General features: G+C 39.9%; 4 protein-coding genes across 7 annotated transcripts; 2 read left to right on the top strand and 2 right to left on the bottom strand.

Annotated features, from left to right (window-relative positions):
• Positions 1-401: 401 nt before the first annotated feature.
• On the bottom strand, positions 402-4,136 carry LOC109639999 (mediator of RNA polymerase II transcription subunit 30). Its single transcript, XM_020103769.2, has 5 exons — positions 3,945-4,136; positions 2,630-2,872; positions 2,365-2,523; positions 2,083-2,172; positions 402-1,394 (listed from the first exon to the last, which is right to left on the bottom strand). Exons 2-5 carry the CDS (start codon positions 2,858-2,860, stop codon positions 1,299-1,301), a joined length of 576 nt encoding a protein of 191 aa, XP_019959328.1. The 5' UTR covers positions 2,861-2,872; positions 3,945-4,136; the 3' UTR covers positions 402-1,298.
• Positions 4,137-7,201: 3,065 nt separating this feature from the next.
• Positions 7,202-9,792, top strand: LOC138405891 (integumentary mucin A.1). Its single transcript, XM_069516310.1, has 2 exons — positions 7,202-7,352; positions 8,636-9,792. Exons 1-2 carry the CDS (start codon positions 7,287-7,289, stop codon positions 9,206-9,208), a joined length of 639 nt encoding a protein of 212 aa, XP_069372411.1. The 5' UTR covers positions 7,202-7,286; the 3' UTR covers positions 9,209-9,792.
• Positions 9,793-11,789: 1,997 nt separating this feature from the next.
• LOC138405960 (uncharacterized) lies at positions 11,790-15,222 on the top strand. Its single transcript, XM_069516883.1, has 3 exons — positions 11,790-11,845; positions 12,848-13,092; positions 13,948-15,222. Exons 1-3 carry the CDS (start codon positions 11,790-11,792, stop codon positions 14,688-14,690), a joined length of 1,044 nt encoding a protein of 347 aa, XP_069372984.1. The 3' UTR covers positions 14,691-15,222.
• Positions 15,223-15,224: 2 nt separating this feature from the next.
• anxa14 (annexin A14) lies at positions 15,225-19,987 on the bottom strand. Of its 4 annotated transcripts, XM_069516838.1 has the most exons (14): positions 19,781-19,916; positions 19,492-19,594; positions 18,762-18,801; positions 18,180-18,276; positions 17,962-18,050; positions 16,982-17,095; positions 16,772-16,862; positions 16,584-16,663; positions 16,424-16,462; positions 16,237-16,327; positions 16,063-16,158; positions 15,917-15,972; positions 15,538-15,645; positions 15,225-15,433 (listed from the first exon to the last, which is right to left on the bottom strand). In XM_069516838.1, exons 3-14 carry the CDS (start codon positions 18,786-18,788, stop codon positions 15,371-15,373), a joined length of 951 nt encoding a protein of 316 aa, XP_069372939.1. In that variant the 5' UTR covers positions 18,789-18,801; positions 19,492-19,594; positions 19,781-19,916; the 3' UTR covers positions 15,225-15,370. The 4 variants fall into 4 exon arrangements, with proteins under 4 accessions (XP_069372939.1, XP_019959310.2, XP_019959309.2 ...); XM_020103751.2 differs by lacking the exon at positions 19,492-19,594 and having other exon boundaries at positions 19,781-19,987; XM_020103750.2 differs by lacking the exons at positions 19,492-19,594; positions 19,781-19,916 and adding an exon at positions 19,069-19,203.
• Positions 19,988-20,443: the final 456 nt, after the last annotated feature.

The raw sequence follows: 20,443 nt of genomic DNA, 5'->3' as shown, positions 1-20,443 counted from the left end.
TACCTGATATTTCCACATGTATCAAAAAGAAGGCAGGTTATAATCTAAACCCTACTCCTATGAAAGGGGATTGGATTCTTTCTGGACAGAATGAAACGTTCCTGGTCAGAAAGAATGATTACATAGATCTGAAAGCACTCAGCTACATGTCTGCTGTATATGTGCGATGCCAGGATGTAATGTAGGAGCAGTTGATGTGTAAAGAAAGATGAATACAAAGGGTCAGGGTCAGAATACGCATCATTATGTGTAGGTGGATACGCCTTGATGTACTTATACATCATGTCAGTCATGATGAACAATACACATTTTCACATCAGCCCTCAGGGTTGGAGTTGCCGCAGTGAAGCACACGTCTTAGTTATTTGTGCCCATCGCATATTTAAAAACTTTTAAGTGCATGTTGACAAACTTTGTTTTATTTTTTTTTAAAAACAGAAAAGACGCAGTAAGCCTACCTTTAGTCCCACAGTTTACAAAAATAAATTCACAAGCAAGAAAGTCTCGGAACCCTCAGGGTAAACAGGTGTGCTGTCTAAACTCTCAAGAAGCTAATCTCATTAAGCACATGCACACACAAACACACACACACACAAACAGACACACTCACAAACACACACACACACTTATGTACAAAGCACCTGAGATACATAGCTGCCAAGGGGCTAATTTGAATTCTGAACCCATAGTGTTTTTACAAGCGGCAGAGTATAATAAGGGCGATTGTTCCTATTGTAAACACCGTCATCACATCAGCATCTGGGCTTTCTGAACAAATTACCTGCAGAGAATTCAAGTCTGTCTGATGTCAAGTCAGAACCTGGGGGCTCAGCACCATGAACATGGTGTTTTAACAAAAGTTTTTTTACCTGAGGTGACGCAGGTTTCAACTCATTAAATATTATGAAAACAGAGGACTGTTACTTATTGGAATAAACACCGTGACAAAATGTTAGCATCAAAACGTAGGTTGTCGGCCGCTGTGTATAAAAACAAGAAGAACAGTTCTTTGAGTAGGAGCGTGTCAGGTTGAAACAAGCCTCTTTCCTCTTCTAGCTTTATGCCCCATCCTATTTCATTTACATTTTCCCCACCAAGAGTTTCATCATCACAAAAGATGTCGCATGAAGTTGTGAGTCGTCTGTGACAACGTGCCAACATAAAGGAGGTGCACCCAAGTGGAAAGTTCCATATCCAAAATCCAACAGAAATTCCCTTATTTCACCTGCTGTATGCCATCACGCAGTCTGTGCTGCCGTGGAGGAGTTTGTCTCTTTAAAGAAGCAGATCTGATGAAGTCATTTCCTGAGCGTCAGCATGGCGTTGACGTCCCACAGCAGGTTCCTCATCTGATCCATCAGAACCTTCATCTCCTGGTTCTTCTGACGCACCTTCTGCAGTTTAACACAACAGTGTGTGAGATATTTACCATCCCTCTGATTTGTTGAGTCAATTCAATCTGATAATGGAGGACTGGAGGAGTAAAAGCGCAGCTGCGTTTCACTGGCCTGGGACTGATGTTGTTAGTAAAACAAACAAGCTCACCAGCCTCAAGTAAAATTTTACTCTGTTTGCTCCAAGGTGCCTTGTAGCAATTTCCTACTTTGCCTGAAACCATTATCCCACAAGAATATTGGGTCTAATGTTTGTAAAAAAAATAAAAAACAAGAAATAAAAGAAAACAACCCCCTGATTTTGAAAATGACGCTAAGCTCCAAATGATGTGGGTTTCTTTTTTTTTTTTTGTTTTGTTTCTGGCTGCATCAAGCAAATACTTTGGTGTATGCCAGCACTGCCATCTAGAGGCGTTTACTTATCTTTTGGAAGGAGTCTTGTGCAGACTTTACATGAAGAAGGTCTTACAATTTTCAGTACAGCTAAGTATCGCTGTTTTTTATACTATTATAATTATAAAAAATGTAAAAAAGAACTGTTATGTAATCAAACAACAGTATGGATGGTGGGAACATGCCTCTGCTCACCTTACTACCATACTGCAACATCAATGACACATTTATATATTAAATACATGAATAAACTCTTCTAATTTCTACTTTAGACAAAGTGAAAGCAGACACAAACCTCCAGAACTTGTTTTCTCTCCTGGTTGACAACAGGACCGCAGGGCTCCACTCTGACAGAAACCAGCTCCTCTCCAACGTATGGCACAAGCTGAAGACCCAGGATATATACAAACAAGTTTTAAATGGCTCCTCTTAAGTTTCTATACAACCGAGTGTAGATAAAAGGACAGATAAAGTCAAAGTCTCCTCTACAGCGTTATAATACAAGGATATATTCCCAAAGAAGAAGACTATAAATCAAACTGCTATCTCCGCAGAAAATTGATGGCTTCTTCCTAACCTCTGCTGGCCCCTCCTGCAAGTCAGAGGTCATCTCCACACAGCGTTCATACAGGAGCCGGAGCTTTCGGAAGAGCAGGGCAAGCTGCCGCAGGTGTTCCTGCAGCTTCCCAAAGCGGTCCTGGTACATGGCCTGACTCTGAGTCACACCGTTAGGAAGCTAAATCAAAAACACAACGTCTTTCATCAGTCTTCAAGTACTTCAAGTAAAACTAGTCTTAGACATTTCTAGCTGACCATCTTAGACAAATGACAACATCCATTACTTGCGTGGCTCGTGTGATCTGGAAGATCTCCATGGTGCGAGTCACAATATCCTGGACGGTCTCCTGTCCAATCCGACAGAGGAACACTGGGGAGATCTCTCTCAGGGCTCCCTGAGGGGGCATGGGCTGTTGACCCTGGGCCGAGGCAGCGCTGGGCGGCAGGTGGGGCTGCTGCTGCTGCTGAGGGGGCATCCCCGTCATCCCCGGCTTCTGAGGTAAGGAAGCTGCCATCACTGCACAAACCTGTCGGGGACGGGATATAACTGAGATCAGTACATGAAGGTGAGAGCTCAGTAAAGAACAAATACCTAATACTACAAACCAGTGGTGGAGGACGTATTCACTTCACTTGACTAAAAGTATGATTACTATACAGTAAAAATAGTCCTGCATTAAAAATGGTATAAGTATGTAACTATAATCAGCAAGTATCAAAAGTAAATCTTTCTTATGTCACACGTGTTTTAAACAAACTTATATGTATTTCATAATGCACCTTACATATGATGAAGCAGTAATGTGTACGAGCCAGAAGATTACAAATTATTATATGAAGGAATACAAAAGCTAGTTGATATTTAAGTTTAAGTTTAATCTGCATAGTATTTCCCCTCTTACTTCATTCATTGATTGTTTTTAAGGGATCAAATCAGACAATACACTTCACAATTTAACCTGAGACGAAGCAATGGCACCTTATATATATATATATAAATAAATATTCCAGCCATAAAGAATAAATGTAAAGTCTTTAAATAACTGAAAGAAAACAGAGGATCCTCACATTTGGAAGCATTAAAAGTTTCCCACTGATTCATCAGTAGACTCATGGTTGTAGATCTACTTGTGTTTACTTCAAAATAAATGATCATGTATTGGACGCTTGTCATTTATTTGCACGTAAAATCCTGATCTGTAAAATTACTGGGAGCTAAAGCTGTCTCACATTTTTATTAAAAAAAAAAAAAGTACTGAAATGTAAACAGGAAGAGAAATAAAATATACACAACTACAGTACAAATACCTCGAACTCGTGCTCTAAGTGTAGTTCTCCGGCGAATACAACCCCACCACTGTCAGTATTAAACTAGCAAGTAGTAAATAGTGTCGACACGATGATCTCACGTCAACTCTGCTCGTTTTAATCTTAAAGATGCTTAAGACGAGAACACATGACTGAGAGAGGGAAGCTAACCGATGTAGCCACACATGCTAGGCTAAACAATGAAAACCCATACAGAGAGCGAGCTAGTTAGCTAGCCCCGGAGCTAGCCGTCCAACTAGCTGCAGCCGAGTGAATTAAAAACCGCCTCACCTGATTCAACGAGGTCCTCTGACTGGATTCTGTCGGACTATCTCGCGGTCTCGGCTCCGTTAGTGGACAAACATTAATATTTGTTCGTCTTATATTTTAAATGCGACATAATGAAAAAAAAACAAAAAACTCTCCATTGATTTCTTCTACGCGTTGCCGCTTCAGTGACGTCATTTCCTGGAAGAGGAGGACACGTTTTTCACCACGAGATGGAGACAAAATAAAAATGAAATTTAATAAAGTTCAGTTCAGTTGAATAATGCTTTATTTATGTAAGGATAATTATACTTATTACATTTAGGAAATGTAGGAAAATATGAATGGAAATAAAGACTAGCATATACTAGTAGGAAGGATTTAGTACAGTGTGAGATTATGTACTGTGAATGGATTACACATGAATCATTGTATTGCACAGACAGAATGAATATTGCACAGTTTAAAGTTAAACCAGAGTTTAAGTTTTAAGTGCTGTCCACGCTGGGTGCGTGTAGTACACACCTCTACTTCAGACACTTCCTTCAGGGTGGATCAGTCTGTTTCAGTCTGGTAGGAATCCGATGTGTAGTTATTAAGAAATCCTGCTAATAAATAACCCACAAAACAGAAAATCACAGCAGAGATAATTACCCGTGACTGGTGAAGGTCATGCTTTCAGTATTTTACATAACCAAAAATAAAGAAAACGTACTTGTGAGGACTCAGAGAAATGGCCAGTATTTTACTATAACATGTTAGTTTGATCATAACTGCTGATGCACTGATGTATGAGCAGTACTTATAGAACTACTTTTAAATTGAGGTAGTTGTACTTTAAATAAGTGCTTCTGTTTTCTGCTCCTTTGTACTTATACCCCAGTGTTTTAATCAGAACGCTGCAGCAGCACTTTGAAGGTTAAACTTTGACTAATACTGAAACTGCCAAAAGAGCAGGAAACAGAGGCACTTATTCAAAGTACAATTTACTTCAAGTTAAAAGCCCAAGACATACATAAATACTCCTACAACATATTTAAATATAATTATTATTAGAATATTATCAGCAGAATGCTGTATTCTACATGAAATGGGAAATACAAAGTAACATGTAACACACAACAAATATAATCTTATCATACAATAGTAGACCAATGTTAGATGAAAGTCATATGAGTGAAACCTGTTTACATACACAGACCAATGAGATCCAGTGATAATAAATCATGCCATTTACTTGCTGACCTAATTTCTGTCTTTCTGTCTTTCTTTCTTTCTTTATCCCCAGTTTACATGAGATCAAAGTTTGCAGTCATTGCGATGGGCTAGAAGTTGCAAGGAAGCACATTTTGTTTTTCATGTGAAGAGGTTTAGAGTTTAGAGGGCCTTGGTTGACCTTAAAGCTACAACGACATATACAGTTTGGTATCAGCATTTGATAAAAGCTAAGATGTTAAGTGTTGAAATGCATAATTTGCTGGTGTCCAAGAAAAGCATTACATTCCTGCGGAGAGGCCATTCCTCTCTTTTAGTATTTAGATAATTGCGAATGTGGAGGAAGGAAAGACAACTCTGATTCAGAATTGTGTTTTAGAGAAATGAACTGATACTGATTTCCATAAACTATATGTATTTTTGTTTCAGACAGCTGTTGCTTGAATTGTGATGAAACTGTCCACTCACTGTCATTCACAGTTCATGTGATTGACATTTTCAGCATCACATAAGTGCAACCCATCTTTCTTCAGGTTGCACTGTCTCATTTTTCAAGGTTGTACCTTCCGGGTAATAAAACATCGCATGAGGTAATCGGTCACTCAAAACATGTCAAACAAAAAGGAAGCACAGAGCAGTGAGTTGCAAGTTAAATGTTTGATTATTGAGCTCAAAGGTTAATGGTGGACATATGTAGAGAATAATGACTCACAGCAGTGTCCAGTAGCACTGACGACACAGAGCGTCGGGTTATCTCACTGAAACATTAAAATGTGTGACACCAGGAAATATTCAGCATTGAAATAACACAACTGATAAAGCATCACAAAGGGCTGTCTGTGATCTCATCTCTGCTGCAGTGAGCCACCAGGTTACAGGAACCAGTGTGTTTCCATTTGAGATAAAAGTGAGGATTGTGGTTTGTCTGACGTAGTTTTAGATTTAGTTATAAATGATGTTGATAGTATATCTACACATATTTTTGTCTTTAATCCTCTGCTTTGCAGATATTGTATGTGGAAGTATCCGTCAATTTTGAAAGGTCTCATGAACACAGAGTCCTGACGAGAGTTGTTAGCCAGTGGTGTTCATAATATAATCATTTTCTGTGCAGTCACGTCAACGTGTTACACTGAGGCAGTCCAATGATGTTGGTTTGTTTTGTAGAATAAAATGATAAGACGCTTGTTTTCCCTCATGTATTTGTATTTAATATCAAAAACTAAATATCACAGGGGCACGTTCCTCTTTGAGTGCTCCTCTGGCTGCAGGTCAACAGCCAAGGTGAAACCAAACATGCCAAATGTTCATCACAGACATGAACCGGACTGTGGAACATATCATACATGATCCTGGTCAGGGGTTAGCTGCTAATAAAACAGTAGAATCATTTTAAAAAACACATTATGGCTGAAGTTTGACTTTTACCAATAAAAGTTGTATGATATTTGTAGTTAATCAGGTGGAAACACATGAATTCAGAGCTTTGCACTTGTAACTGGATCTCTCATGTTCATTAGCTCACATCATCTCTACTGTGGAGCTTTTGCACTGAAAACAGATGTTGACTGTGGCCAAAAACTATGGAAACAGTGAGAGTCAGCAGAACAAAATAAGTTGTGGGTAGGAAAACCAAAAAACTACTCACTGAGAGGTATGAAAAGTTCTGCCAAAATGCAGGGTTGGTGATTAATGGTTCATTATAAGACACAGCATCCTTCACACCCAGTCCTGTTGACAACAATTTAGAATAATCAGGGATAAAATGTGGTAATATAATAAATCCTGTGATGATGTGGTACAAATCATCCCTGATTTACAAATCCCCCATCAATATTACAGAGTCTGCTTTAGTTACAGCGTGACGGAAAGAACCAGTTAGTATATTTGGCACGAGGTAAAATGAAAGTGCAGATAAAACAAAGCACAGGAAAGAATTTATTTGCATCAGCTTTGATCATTCTGATTACACATGGCAGTCATTTACCATTATTAATGTTGGAAGCGCTTCAGTGGACATGGTAGGGTTTTGCTCCCGCCCACTGCTCCCTGCCGTCTAAAAGTTATCAGCATCAGTGTGATGGGCAGCTGGTATAAAAGGACGGACAGGAAGGTGGGGAGAGACGTACCAAGGAAACATCCGAAACCGAGATGAAGACATCAGGAATGCTTGTCCTCTGTGTCACTTTGACCTTCATGGTCCTGGGCAGCTGTGAGGTAAGAGACACTTTTGAAAAGAAAACACAGTGCGACCTGAGTTAATGTCCACATTCAGAAAACTGTGATGCAGGTTTGTCATCGTTGCTCCATCACGGTCACCCTCTCCGATTAGTGGACACTGGTTTGAACAGCTGGATTTTTCGGGATGCGGACGCATTCAGATTAGTCAGAGGAAACAAAATGCATCTCAGGATCAACGGAGGTAAAAAGAAAAACTCACATTATCTAAACTCTCACAAAGAACTGATTCATTGAAACAGGGAAGTAATTGTTGACCTTGAAAACAGAAGCAACCAAAAGGCCCATGTGTTATTTTATATTACACAACTTTCTCACCCATGTGCAAACTTAAATTTTGAGTAACTCTTCAAAGCAACTAAAGATGAATTATTAACTTTGTAATTTTGTAAATCTTTACACGTGTATGTTGTTTTAGTATGTTTTTAGCAATAGACAGAAAAAGTACAAATCAATTAAACTATTATTTCAACTGTTATAAATTAAATAAATTATTATTCCTCCACTTCAACAAATCTTTGAATCTGAATTTAATAGAGAGACTCTGTCAGCTGCTGCTAATCTGCACTACTCAGTGTCCTCCACAGGCTCGCTCCCATTCCCACACATACCGCAGGAAATATAAAATATATCACTGAAGACCAGAGGGGCGAGGGTCTATGGGGAAAGAGACAGATGCGGATACAGTGAAGATGCGGTGATACTGTACAGGCGCTCAGGGAAGAATTATATAACCCAGAGTATAATCCATCTCATGTGCTGCAGGCCCACGTCAACCACAGCGTTATGCAAAGTGTGGTTAATGTCTTTCATGCCTCCTGTGTTCAGCAGGTGCTTGACCTTTGTGTGGTTTGGCTACAGAGAAGTCAGAGTTCTGCAGGAAGTTTTTTTTATCTTGATTCAAAGTTTGATAACAACAAGGAAGGACTGGTGTTATTTAAAGATGGGAGCAGAGCGTGGAAAGAAAAAATAACCACGTTAGAGACGTGTAGATAGAATTCATTCTCCCATCTAGGTTATATATACATGTGTTTTCATGCCTAGTGCTTTATATTAACATTAATGTTTTTTTGCTGAATCCCCTGTAAAGTGATTCTGGGAGCTCAGGATACTAAAAAAACGCTCTTGACGATAAGATGTGTAGTAGCTGGGACATTGTTGCTGGAAAAACTTGATGCTATTGTTGTGAGAAAGCGACAAATGCACTCAGAGAAATCACATTACGTCTCTTCTGCAATGCAAACTGTTGTTTTCTCTCATAGGGACTAAATGCAACCACAGCGACCAACACTTCCACCACTCCATTCAACACCACCCAACCTACAGAGACCACGACCCTGCACAACAGCAGCTCCACTCACGCAGTCCCCAACAACCACACCAGCGGCACAGTGAGGCCGCCTACCTCTGCATACACCACAGCCGCCCCCACTTCATCTCTGCAGCCATCCTCTGAGACGACTCAAGGCTCTCGAACCACAGCAACGACAGCAACGACAGCAACGAGAGCAACCACAGCAACCACGGCAACCACGGCAACCACGGCAACCACGGCAACCACAGCAACCACGGCAACCACAGCAATGACAGCAACCACAGCAACCACAGCAACCACAGCAATGACAGCAACCACAGCAACCACAGCAACCACAGCAATGACAGCAACCACAGCAACCACAGCAACCACCCCTCCGCATTCTACAAACAGGACGTCATTCAGCACGCCAACAAGTTCAACCACGACACCAAGAAGTGGTTGCGACGCTCTGTTCTGGTGCTACAGTCACCTGCTGGTTCCCGCCATCTCCATGTTCATCTACAGAGCACAGGGCTGACAATTTACAATCAACACCAATGTCCTCCTTCTCATTAAACCCTTAAATCATCTTGTGCTGTATATTAAAGGTAAATAAAAGTTTTGTTTTTTTCTATTACAGTCGCACATTTTACTGACTGATGCTACGAAGAACTCTTTTCTCTTCTGACCAAGAGTGCAGCACTACTCATTTATAAATTAAGCACAACGTCATACTTTAAATGTTCAATCTGTATTTAATGGAAAGTTTCTTTAGGGCAAATAAATTGGTCGGTAAACAAACATTGGACTTCATTGGAAAATAATTAGCATCAGGGTGGAAAAGGTTAAAACAACTGGATCCTACGAGAACTTTAGTTTAGTTGGGATGTTAGAATAACAGCCGCCACCTCATTTGAATGGAATGTATATTATATTTTAAATATTTAGATCATATTCAAACATCACATTTAAATTCAGGATGTTTGTTTTGCTCCACCTGTAATGTGCTGTTTCCTTTTGCTCTAATGGCTTTCTTGCATTTATTTGTATAACTGATAAATCATGTGGAGCCTATATGAGCAAATGTTTTTGAATGTTTTTGAATAAATCAGTCAAAGCTTTCAGGTTTTCATGTTGCTTTCTTGGACGCTGTATGTGGACGAGCAAATGGAGAATAAAAAACCATGGTTGACTAACAGGGAAACTGTAATAATGAAATTAATCTTTTTTTAAATGAAAATAATTGGTGAATTTTAACATTTAAGTTTGATAAAAGTTCCTAATCACCCTGTTTTAAAACCTGCAGTGTGGTTTAAATGTAGTCATATGTGTATTAATCAGATGTATAATTGTAGATTCACCATCTGAATCAAACGAATTAACCGCACAGTAACAAAAATAATTGAGATCCATCTCATTATGCATCTTATCGAGGAACTCTTCATTCTCTTTTATTGCACATTATTAAACAATATAAAGTATTAACCAAATAGTGTCTGAAACTTCCACAAGATAAGATTCACAAAAGTACGAAAACATAAATTAGCTGCAGTGAAGCGGTTGCAGGGACTTTGCAGCAGAGAGGGTTGATTGATATCTCTTGGCCTGAGAAGAGGTTTTGCATGTGTGGTTCATCTCTTGGGTGGAGACTGAGGTCAGACTTCCTGACAGAAAACAGGTATCATATTAATAATCTGACACCTTACTGAAGATCAGCCTCTGGAAACACTCATTTTACCAAACTAAGTCTCACAAGCCCGAGACGACGCACACGACTCATACGACAAAGCTGAACCTGAAAGACGTTTAGAGACGCTTCCTCCAGCTTTACCTTGAAGAGGAAATCACATTTGATCCAGGATGAAGAACCTTGTTCTGGGGCTGGTTTCACTGGCTCTGCTGGAATTTGTCTGCACTCAGGTATAAATATTCCTCTCAAACTAAGACATAAAACCAAATACCTTGTATATATATGATAATAATACACAGAAAAGTATATAGAAATATCAATATAACCTCTTATATTCTTATTTTACAGGTTTTTTGTAGTTCAACAGGGTCAAAAGCAAAAGGATAGAGGTTCTGATATATAGGTCATCAAGTAAAATATAGTGATATCTTTTATATTCTTTTTATTTGTTATTTTCAAATACTGCAACAAACTTTAAAAAAAAAACACAAAATAATTTGCTGTTGTACGAAATACAATTCTATGTTGTCTCATGAATGTTTCTGTCTGCCTCCTCGTCCTCTCCTCATCCAGAATTCATCATCAGGTGGCACCACAGCGGTGACTCACAATAACACGTCCAATACAACTTGGCCGTCCAATTACAGCACCACTAACGACCCTGCAGGAGCCAATCCCACCAGTTACCAGACGACCACGAGCAGCACGATGACCCGGACCACTGTGGTCACCAGCACCGACAACAAGGTCACCATGAACGGACAGGGCCACATCTTCACCTCCATCACCCTCCTGCTGGGATCCTCTGTTCTTGGACCCCTTTGGCAGTGAGCGCCCCCTGGAGGCTCAGAGAGGGTGCTTTTCGTTTACAATGTTTGCTGAAGAGGAAGTAGATTTTGTGTTAAATTAAGTTCTGTTTTTATAAACTGAAGAAATGATTAACAAGTCATAGTGATAGAGTCAGCACTGATTAACAAAAGAACTCAGATCCTGCATTGGTATGTGAAGGGGAAAAAAGCAGCAGCCTATGAATCATAATGAGCAAGCAAGTTTATGTGTATGTTTGAGATCACTGCTATCTGATGTGTAACTGAGGTAAATCCAAAATCAGATTCACACCTTTTACATTCTGTAGATCTATTCATCGTCTCATGTGAAAGTTTCTTCTTAATTAAGAACATTCCAAATATACAAATATAATAATAAATTGATGTGTTATTCTTGTTTTGTAGTTGTGTTTATCTTTGAAACGACATATTGGTATATCCAAAACCAATACATATAAAATAAAAAGAATAATCACAATCAAAAATGTGTGATACCAACATTTCATATTTGTTTTTGCAATATCAATCAATCAAATAGAAAAAAGAGCTTTGATTAAGGGGCTTAAAAGTGATTAAAAGCAAATCTTCAAAAAACATTGTGGATGATTGATAAGCTCCGCAGCAGGTTTCTGTTGGACGACACAGATATTCAGTCCAGGTATTATATTGCATTGTATTGTATGATAAAATACAATTTGAGGAAAGGGGGCAGAGAAATAGAGCTTTTGTTGTGCTAGTCTGAGAAAGATGTGACATTAATACTGAGCCAACACCCAAATACTCAACCACATCTAATCTTTTGAGCTTTCTCATATTTCCCCTAAAAGTGGATGATACATTCTATATTCCTCAAAATGTCCATGTTTTTAAGATTAGTCTCAATATCAGCCATATCATCAGATTTTAAATTTAATGGCCTGTTAAGTCCAGGTGAATAATAATGAATGATCCTTCCACGAGTCAGCAAGTGTTTTTCTTTTGCTCCTGTAGTGTCTGTAAATAAAAAATAATACAACAAAAGGACAAAGAAAATTGAGCATCTGACTCTAATTAAAGTGAGAGTGATGAAATAAGCAAGGAAAATGATATGAAAAAGTTACTATAAAAAAACCCAAGTATGACTGTATGACATTAGATAAGCCACTTTAAAAACATGGTGATACATTGATCTGATTTTTAAAAATTAAACTGAAAGCAATGTTGAGGACATTGGACTTGGACACAAGGACATCACAGTTTGTGTGTCAGATGAGCCAAACTAATATGATTCTTTATTTCAGTGTGTGAAAACTAAAACGATAAGTAATGTGATGGTTTGATAGTGGATCTGAACTGTCTTTCAGTTTAAACATATAAACCATCCAGTTTTGTTTCCAAAAGTTTTTTCCTATTAAAAAAACCTTTATCCCACAACTCAAGATCACACAAGGAAATAAAGAAAATAAAGAAAAAAGGAAATAGTCGATTTACATTTTCATGACCATTTGTCAATTATCCACCTGATAGAATCATTTCCCTTCAGTTCACTGGAAGTTCTTTGACCGCTCTTAATGAATATGCATCAAAACAGGGGATGTCATATAAGTTAATCAAGGTTAAAAATTAAACCATGGGCCAATATCTGGTAGAATATTTTCCATCATTGTTGGGCCCATAAAAGCTTTTCGTGCCCTCACACACACACTTACAAAATCTCTCCAGAAGGGTGCACATCCTCATCAAGCTCTGAGATCCAGGTCGTCATATTATCACACCTCCTAAAACATCACAGGTCTGTATTTGCAACAGAACATTTCCAGAAAACTTCAGCCTTCCTTCTGTGCCGGACATATTCAGCACCATCGACTCTTCACCATGAAGATGAGGCTTCTGGGATTTTGGGCACTGGCTCTGGCTTTAGCACAGGTAACTATTCGTACCTTTTTAAGTTTCCTTCTGTACACGGTGGCACCGTTGTGAATTATTCTGCCTATGTTGCTTCAATTTCAACTTCAAATTGTTTCTCATGTCCAACAAAACTTTTTGAAACTTTTTCTGAATGTTGATGGAACATGTTACAGGTCAGCCAATGAGCCGAAATGAATATCAACATTAAAAGAGTAAACATTTCAAATTATTTGCCTGGATGACGCTGTTAAATATAAGAACATGATATTAAACAAACAGAACTCTTATGGGTCATGCCGTCTGATGTTTTTTGGTTTTTTCTCCATTTGAAAAACATTCCAGAAATCTCCGTCCGTCTGTACGTGACTTTGCACAAATCAGGAACCGTTCGTTTTATCAGCTTAAGGAAGTGCAGTGTGTTATGTGAATAAACTTTAATTTTACTTTCCACTTTGGGGTCTGTATTTGCTGTGGCTCAAGGAAAAGGTTTCAGGAAAGAAAGCTGCAACCACTACAGCCTCAGGCCAAACAAAACAGGTTTAGAACAGACGATATTTTATACTCCAAACTCCATGATCCTAATACATGAAAATGTAGGTCAATGAAAAAAGGGATTTCTGACATCATTATCATAGGTTGTCTTTTATTGCAGCAGTTAAATTCTAACTGTAACTTCTGTATCAATAAAACTGCAGGTCTCCGGTTCAAAGTGGACCTAAATATCAGCTGATATGATTTTATGGGTTTAGATTTTCCTGGCTGATAAGGTTTGCTTTTGCTTCGTGGGGCAGTTGCAGCCCTATGGTAGATAATTTGTTTTTAGTCAACTCAGTTGACACAGACTGATGATATTTTCGTACTTTTTCCAATCAGATTCAAGGAGAATACACTACTATCATGGCCCCGACAAACGTTACTACTATGATGGCCCCGACAAACGCTACTACGATGGCCCCGTCAAACGCTACTACGATGGCCCCGACAAACGCTACTACGATGGCCCCGACAAATGCTACTATGATGGCCCCGTCAAACGCTACTACAATGGCCCCGTCAAACGCTATTACGATGGCCCCGACAAACGCTACTACGATGGCCCCGTCAAACGCTATTACGATGGCCCCGACAAACGCTACAACGATGGCCCCGACAAATGCTACTATGATGGCCCCGTCAAACGCTATTACGATGGCCCCGACAAACGCTACTACGATGGCCCCGTCAAACGCTATTACGATGGCCCCGACAAACGCTACAACGATGGCCCCCACAACCACTGCTACGATGGCCCAGACAAACGCTATTACGATGGCCCCGACAACCACTACAACGATGACCCCGACAACCACTACAACGATGGCCCCGACAACCACTGCTACGATGGCCCAGACAAACGCTACTACGAAGGCCCCCACAACCATCACTGCAACAAAGACGACAACGTCGACCACCAGAAGCCCCACCACGACGCACAGTGGAGGCTCGAGAGTCAAAGCCTCTCTGCTGCTCTCTGTGGTGCCTTTGTTGCTCTACAGGTTTTAGCCCTGAGCAGTGAAAACTCATCTTGGTTGAATCTGCAGGTTGAAAGACGAAGGTTATTTATTCGATGTGTGTGATCTTGATGTGGCATCAGGAACAACTTGTTACTGGAAGAGTTATGTCATGACTGAGGCTACTATCATTAATGAAAAAATTACAATATTCAAGTAAAATATTAAAAAGTGACCAAAAAGGCCTAAGACTTAAAGAATTATGTAACAAAAATCACAATATTACAAGAATTTAAAAAAACACATTTACAAGAACAAGGAGAACTCGTGCTCCCTGAAGTTCTCAATCTGGATCCAAAACCTCCAACTGATCTCACTGTTTCTACACAAATGACAGACAATGACAGCCCTGCATTCGACCATGAACAAGTCTGTGACTCTTCCTTCTGAATAGATTCAGTTTCCTGCTCAGTCTTTTCACAGTCCTGATACTTGTAAAAATGTCAAATCACACGTGGCACAAAATTAAGAATTTATTCTTGTAATGTTACAGCACTATTCTGGTAAATTGAACCTTATTCTTGTAATATTAAGACTTTATTCCAGAAATATCATGACGGCAAAAACTGTGAATCACAAAGTATAAAACAAAACTATTGATCTGCTTGTATTTGTCATTTATTACAACGCATGGAATCAATTCAGATACAGGAGTACAAGAACATGAAGTGTATTTCTGCATTACTATAGAATGATACAATGCAATAAAGAGAGAACAATATGAAAGAATGAAATCTGGTGCAAGTTTAATCTTCAGATCGACAGATGGCGAGCAGAGCCTGTAGGTAATCTCCTTTAAACTGTTTCTGCTGGAAAACAATGAGTCAGACATGTAAATATGTCGATACTTCACATTTTAAAAAGAATTACACGTGTGTGTTGTGTTGACGACAGCGTCATGTGTGTGTCCCACCTGTAGCGCAGTGTAGAGAGAAGTGCCTGTTAATTTAAGGAAGGCGGTTCGGATACAGAGCAGATCCTCCTCAGAGTGAGACACCATGATCCCCTGAACTGTCGACGACTGCAGGAGTGAGAGATGTGTGTGTGTGAACAGATTTATATTTTACCGTCTCTGACACTGAAGGTTTTCCTACATGTATAAAACGTCCAGATTTTTTACGGCTTCATGTCTTCATCTTGTTTAGTGAGCCTTATTTTAAAATACACATGTATAAAATATAAGTTACAGCACAAGGAAGTTGATTTGTTGAGTTAATTTATCCATTCATCATTAATAATACTTTTGTGCTTCAGCTGATCCAAAGAACTAAATTTAAATGTATGATTCTTACCTTCATGGTGGCTATTTTCTTAGCGAGGTAGACATAAGGGCTCTCAGTGCACTCCACTGTCGAGGACATAGAGAAATATCAATGACCGATCAACATGTGCTGCTCACACACCAATCACTGTGCACGCTGTGTCCAACAACACTCACCTAAAACCTTCAAACCCAGTCGCAGGTCTCCAGAGAATCGCTTCTCCACAAGCTCCTCCATCGCCTGTCCGCTCTCCAGCTCCAGTCCCATAAACACTGTGGATAAAATGCAGGTCAGGACAACGAACGGATTCAAACAGCAGATATGAAAGAAAATTCATTCCGCAGCCTCACCCTTGTTAAGATGGTCTGAGTCTCTGGACGTCAGGATGTTGATCCATGGTTCCACATCGGCCTTTTTCCCATTTAGTGATGCGAGCAGAGACTGGGAGAATCAAAACAAGAAAACACGGTCAACTCTCCAGAGGCTGCAGGCAGCGGCTGCACCCGTGTTACACCAGCTCACACATGGACAATGTACCTGGATGTCTCTCTGAACACTACTGGCAACATCTTCTTTCTGTTGAGACACAGGAGTGAAACAAAAACTGAGTCCCAGCTAAATGTAATAAATCATTTGCTATAATAGTTTGAGTGAAGAGGTCAAAACTGAAGATGGGGATGTAAATACTGTTTATTACATTAAGCAAAGCTACAACAAGCTTAGCGAAGTCTCCACTCGTTTCTCCCTTCAGTTCCTTCTCCAGGTCCTTCTTGTAAACTGAGAAAACAAGGCAGATATCAGGATTAAAAGAGATTATGGATCAGAGATCGAAACGTCCACAACAATCAATGAAAAATGCGGCGGAAGACAAGGACAGGGATTTACTTTGTTTGTACGCCGCGCTGATTTCTTGAAGCTGCTTTCCAGATCGTGTGCACAGGATCTCCAGTAGTGTCTCCTCATCTGTGCCTAAACCCTGCACACACACACACACACACACGTTTATACAGTATATCCTGAGATATGATGGAGAGGTAGGGTAAAAAATCCTACACAAAGCCCCCAAGATATGTACAAACACACACACACACTCACCGCCATGGCCTGTTGCAGGCGGTAAACCTCGTACTCCAGAGGTGACATCAGCAGGTCCAGCAGCAGAGTCTCCACTTCTCCAGACAGAGCTTTCTTCAGAGCGACCTCCAGGTCCTGGACCCACACAGGGCATTTTAGATAAGCTGATGCCTCCATGTGAATATGGTTTAACCAGACTATGAGAACATAGACTTTAAATAAAGATGGATGGAGCCTCTCCACTTCCTCCCACTGCACAAATATGAAGCCAAATTATTCTGGATACCAAGGCTGCCATCTTGTGCTTCTGACGTGATCGTGCTCCCACCGATACACGTCAGGGCATAATTAAAACCCTAGACTTCCTGGAAAATTGCGAGATAGTGTGATAAGAAGTACCTAAATGCAAGAATTGTGTTTTTATAATTTGGCCCATGTCCCATTTAGAGGAGGCAGGGTTTGTGACCTTTGCTGCAGCCAGCCACCAGGGGGTGATCAAGAGGATTTGGCTTCACTTTGGGGAGCTGTCGTGTCGTCCATCTTTATTTTCAGTCTACAGTTGAAACTGTAATTCTTCCTGGTAGTCGGACCACACACTGACAGATACTGCCACCTTCTTGTGAGAATGAGAATTATTTCTAATATTATTTTATTTTCTATCCACTTAACTTATAATTAAATGTGCAAGACAGAATCACACTAACTTGAGCTCAACCTATATTTACTGATACATCATTAGAGTGCATACTTCTGAGCTCCTTCTTTAAACAAGGGTGCGTTCAAACCCTTTTGTGTAAATAATATTTGCTCAGCAAACACTGGGAAGTTAGAGATAAACAAACAGGGGAATGTCATTTGCACACACTCTGAATCATCGCTGCAGCGCCACATTAGGTTTTATTGCATGGGAGATATTTAAACAGGGAGGCTGCTGAGGTTTTGAAATTCTTCTGGAATTCGTGTTTTAGTTTCTAAGTGCTGTTGCAGAGTTGTTTCTTTACCTTCTGTGTCATCTCTTGAAAGGTTTTGACGACCTCTTGTCTCTGGTCGTTGCTCCGATTTGTCAGGATTCTCACCAGGGTCCCCGCATCTAAACCGGGTACACAGCATTTGTATCTCAGCTATGTCACAATGGGCGGGGAGAGTAAACAGCTGTAAGAAAAGCAGAATTGTGTACACACTCATGGAGCGTCGCTACACAAGCTCTCAAGGGCAGTACCTTTTTTCTCCAGCGCTGCCTGGATCTCCAGAACGTCTCTGTCGGGGTTAAAATTGGAGAAGGGTCGCACTGTTCCGAGGGTGCCCCAGCACATGTCCTGTGTGAGAGACAAAACACAATGAATAATGCAAAGTGAGTGACAGGGAACAAGGGGAATTTGTAACAAGACAATGATAATGGATGTACACACATACCATGAGGGCGTCAACAAAAGACACAAGTCAGTTTTCATCACATGTGAATTTCAAGAATGTTAAATATTCTATACTCCTGCCGTGACTAACGAGGTAACAGTCAGTAAATGAATGGGTTGGAGAAGCAGTTTGAGAGGAAGCCTGGTGGTTTTACATGATAGGACTAATGTGAGATCACTGATTCTTTATTGAGTTTATTTTATTCTCTACATTAAAAGCAAAAAGGCAACAGGATATCCCAGCATGCCTCAGGTACACAGTGACTTCACAGTGTTGATAAAATTAGAAAGTATGCAAATGATCAGATTACAAAGTTATACTATCTAAAGTTTCTTAGTAAACACAGTAATAGTGCAACGACAGAGGGAAGAAGAAAAAGTCCACTCACGTAAGATTTGAAATAATCAGGGTCCATGGTTTTGTTTTACCTGCAAGAAAGAAAGTGCGCCAATAATTCAGTGTGTCTATACTAATACAGAAACTACATTTAAGTAAATGACACACTATTAAATCCAATTTGTGAATGTAACTATTTATTTTTTTTTTTTAAAGTAAAGCTGCACTTCGTTCAGTGAAGGATATTGTGTATTAATCCAAACCAGCAGTTATCTGAAGAAAACAGTTATAATAAATTACAGGTTTATGTGTCAGAGACAGAATAACATGTATTTTAAAAGAATGCTTATTTTTCCTACCTGTATCAGAGAGCTGTGGAAAGGTGTGGAGTTTGTGTTTACAGCCTCCTCTAATCAGCACTGTGTCTCAGTCCTGCCCGAACTGTGCCGCACCTTTCTCCCACCTCACCCATGTAACCTGTCCCTCACGCCGCCTCTGACCAATCAGCAACCGCTATCCTCACTCCTTCCACTGACACCATAGATCTGCACCATTTCTATGACAACCCGCATGTAAAATACTAACATTCCTTATAAATGAGGAATCCAGACCGTCAAGTTTGTTGTGAAATGACGATGGGCTGTAGGTTTTGTGGCCCCCTCCACCCCCAAAAAAAAAATCTGTGAGGAATGAGGCCTTTGCACTTTAACCCCTGTCACTGAAGAATGTGTTGTTTTGATGTTCTTTGTCATTTTAAACAGAAGTCTGATAAACAAACCCACCAGACGATTTGCCGGTCAGGTCTGTTAACAAAGCAGAGTGAGGGCAGAACGCTGCTTTTAGGGTAAAAACCGGTTTTTCTTGAGCTCACGTCGGTTTCAACAGCTGAAAATTACAATTGCAGTACAGGGGTAAACAAAAGGCCTTTTCAGACGCTGCATCTGTGATAACAATCTGATACTCCGACACTCATCTGCCCTTTTCTCTCAGTCCAAAGACAAAGAGCAGAGAAAAGGAAAGAACAACACAATTCATTTATAAAGTCATTTCAAACAGAAAACACAGTGTTACCTGGAGGTGAGGAAATGTATTCCTGACATGGGTTTTAATCCACGATCCACTCCTCCGTGCTGCTCAGCTGCTACCTGCCGTGTTCACCTGCAGAGCTCGAAGAAATATGAGACGTGTGTGTAGTTATTACAAACAATGATCTGCAGCAACGTGCCTCCAGCTTTCACTGGTGTTTGCTCAAGATTCACCTTCGGAACAGGTTTTAATGATTAAAAAAGAACCGTATATTTATGCCCTCAGCTGAAATTGGAAACATGACAAATACAGAAACAGTCAAAGTTACAGATAAAGGTACAGTGTGAAGGATTTTGTGATATCTAGTGTTGAAGTTGTATGTTGCAGCTGAACACCCCCTCAACTCACCCTTCCCTTCTAAACATGAAAAAGAAACTATGATGAACTTCAGTTGTCATAAAAACCCAAAAGGTGTTTAGTTGGTCCAGTCTGGACTAATGTAAAAGAACATGGCGGCCTCCGTAGAGTGGACCCCCTCGATGTAAATATCAAGTATTTAAATATAAAGGGCCTTTAAACTACAATTCATACAATTTAGATGAAACGAACTAATGAAAATATCATGAGGATTATTCTACATTAAATTTCTGCCAAGATGAAATGATTAAGGCGTAAACCTGCAATGATAAGAGAGAGAAAGATTAAAGA

Source organism: Paralichthys olivaceus, chromosome 20, assembly GCF_024713975.1.
Source record: "Paralichthys olivaceus isolate ysfri-2021 chromosome 20, ASM2471397v2, whole genome shotgun sequence".
NCBI lineage: Eukaryota > Metazoa > Chordata > Actinopteri > Pleuronectiformes > Paralichthyidae > Paralichthys > Paralichthys olivaceus.
Note: the sequence above shows the minus strand (reverse complement) of the source record. Positions and strands in the feature narration are given on the sequence as shown.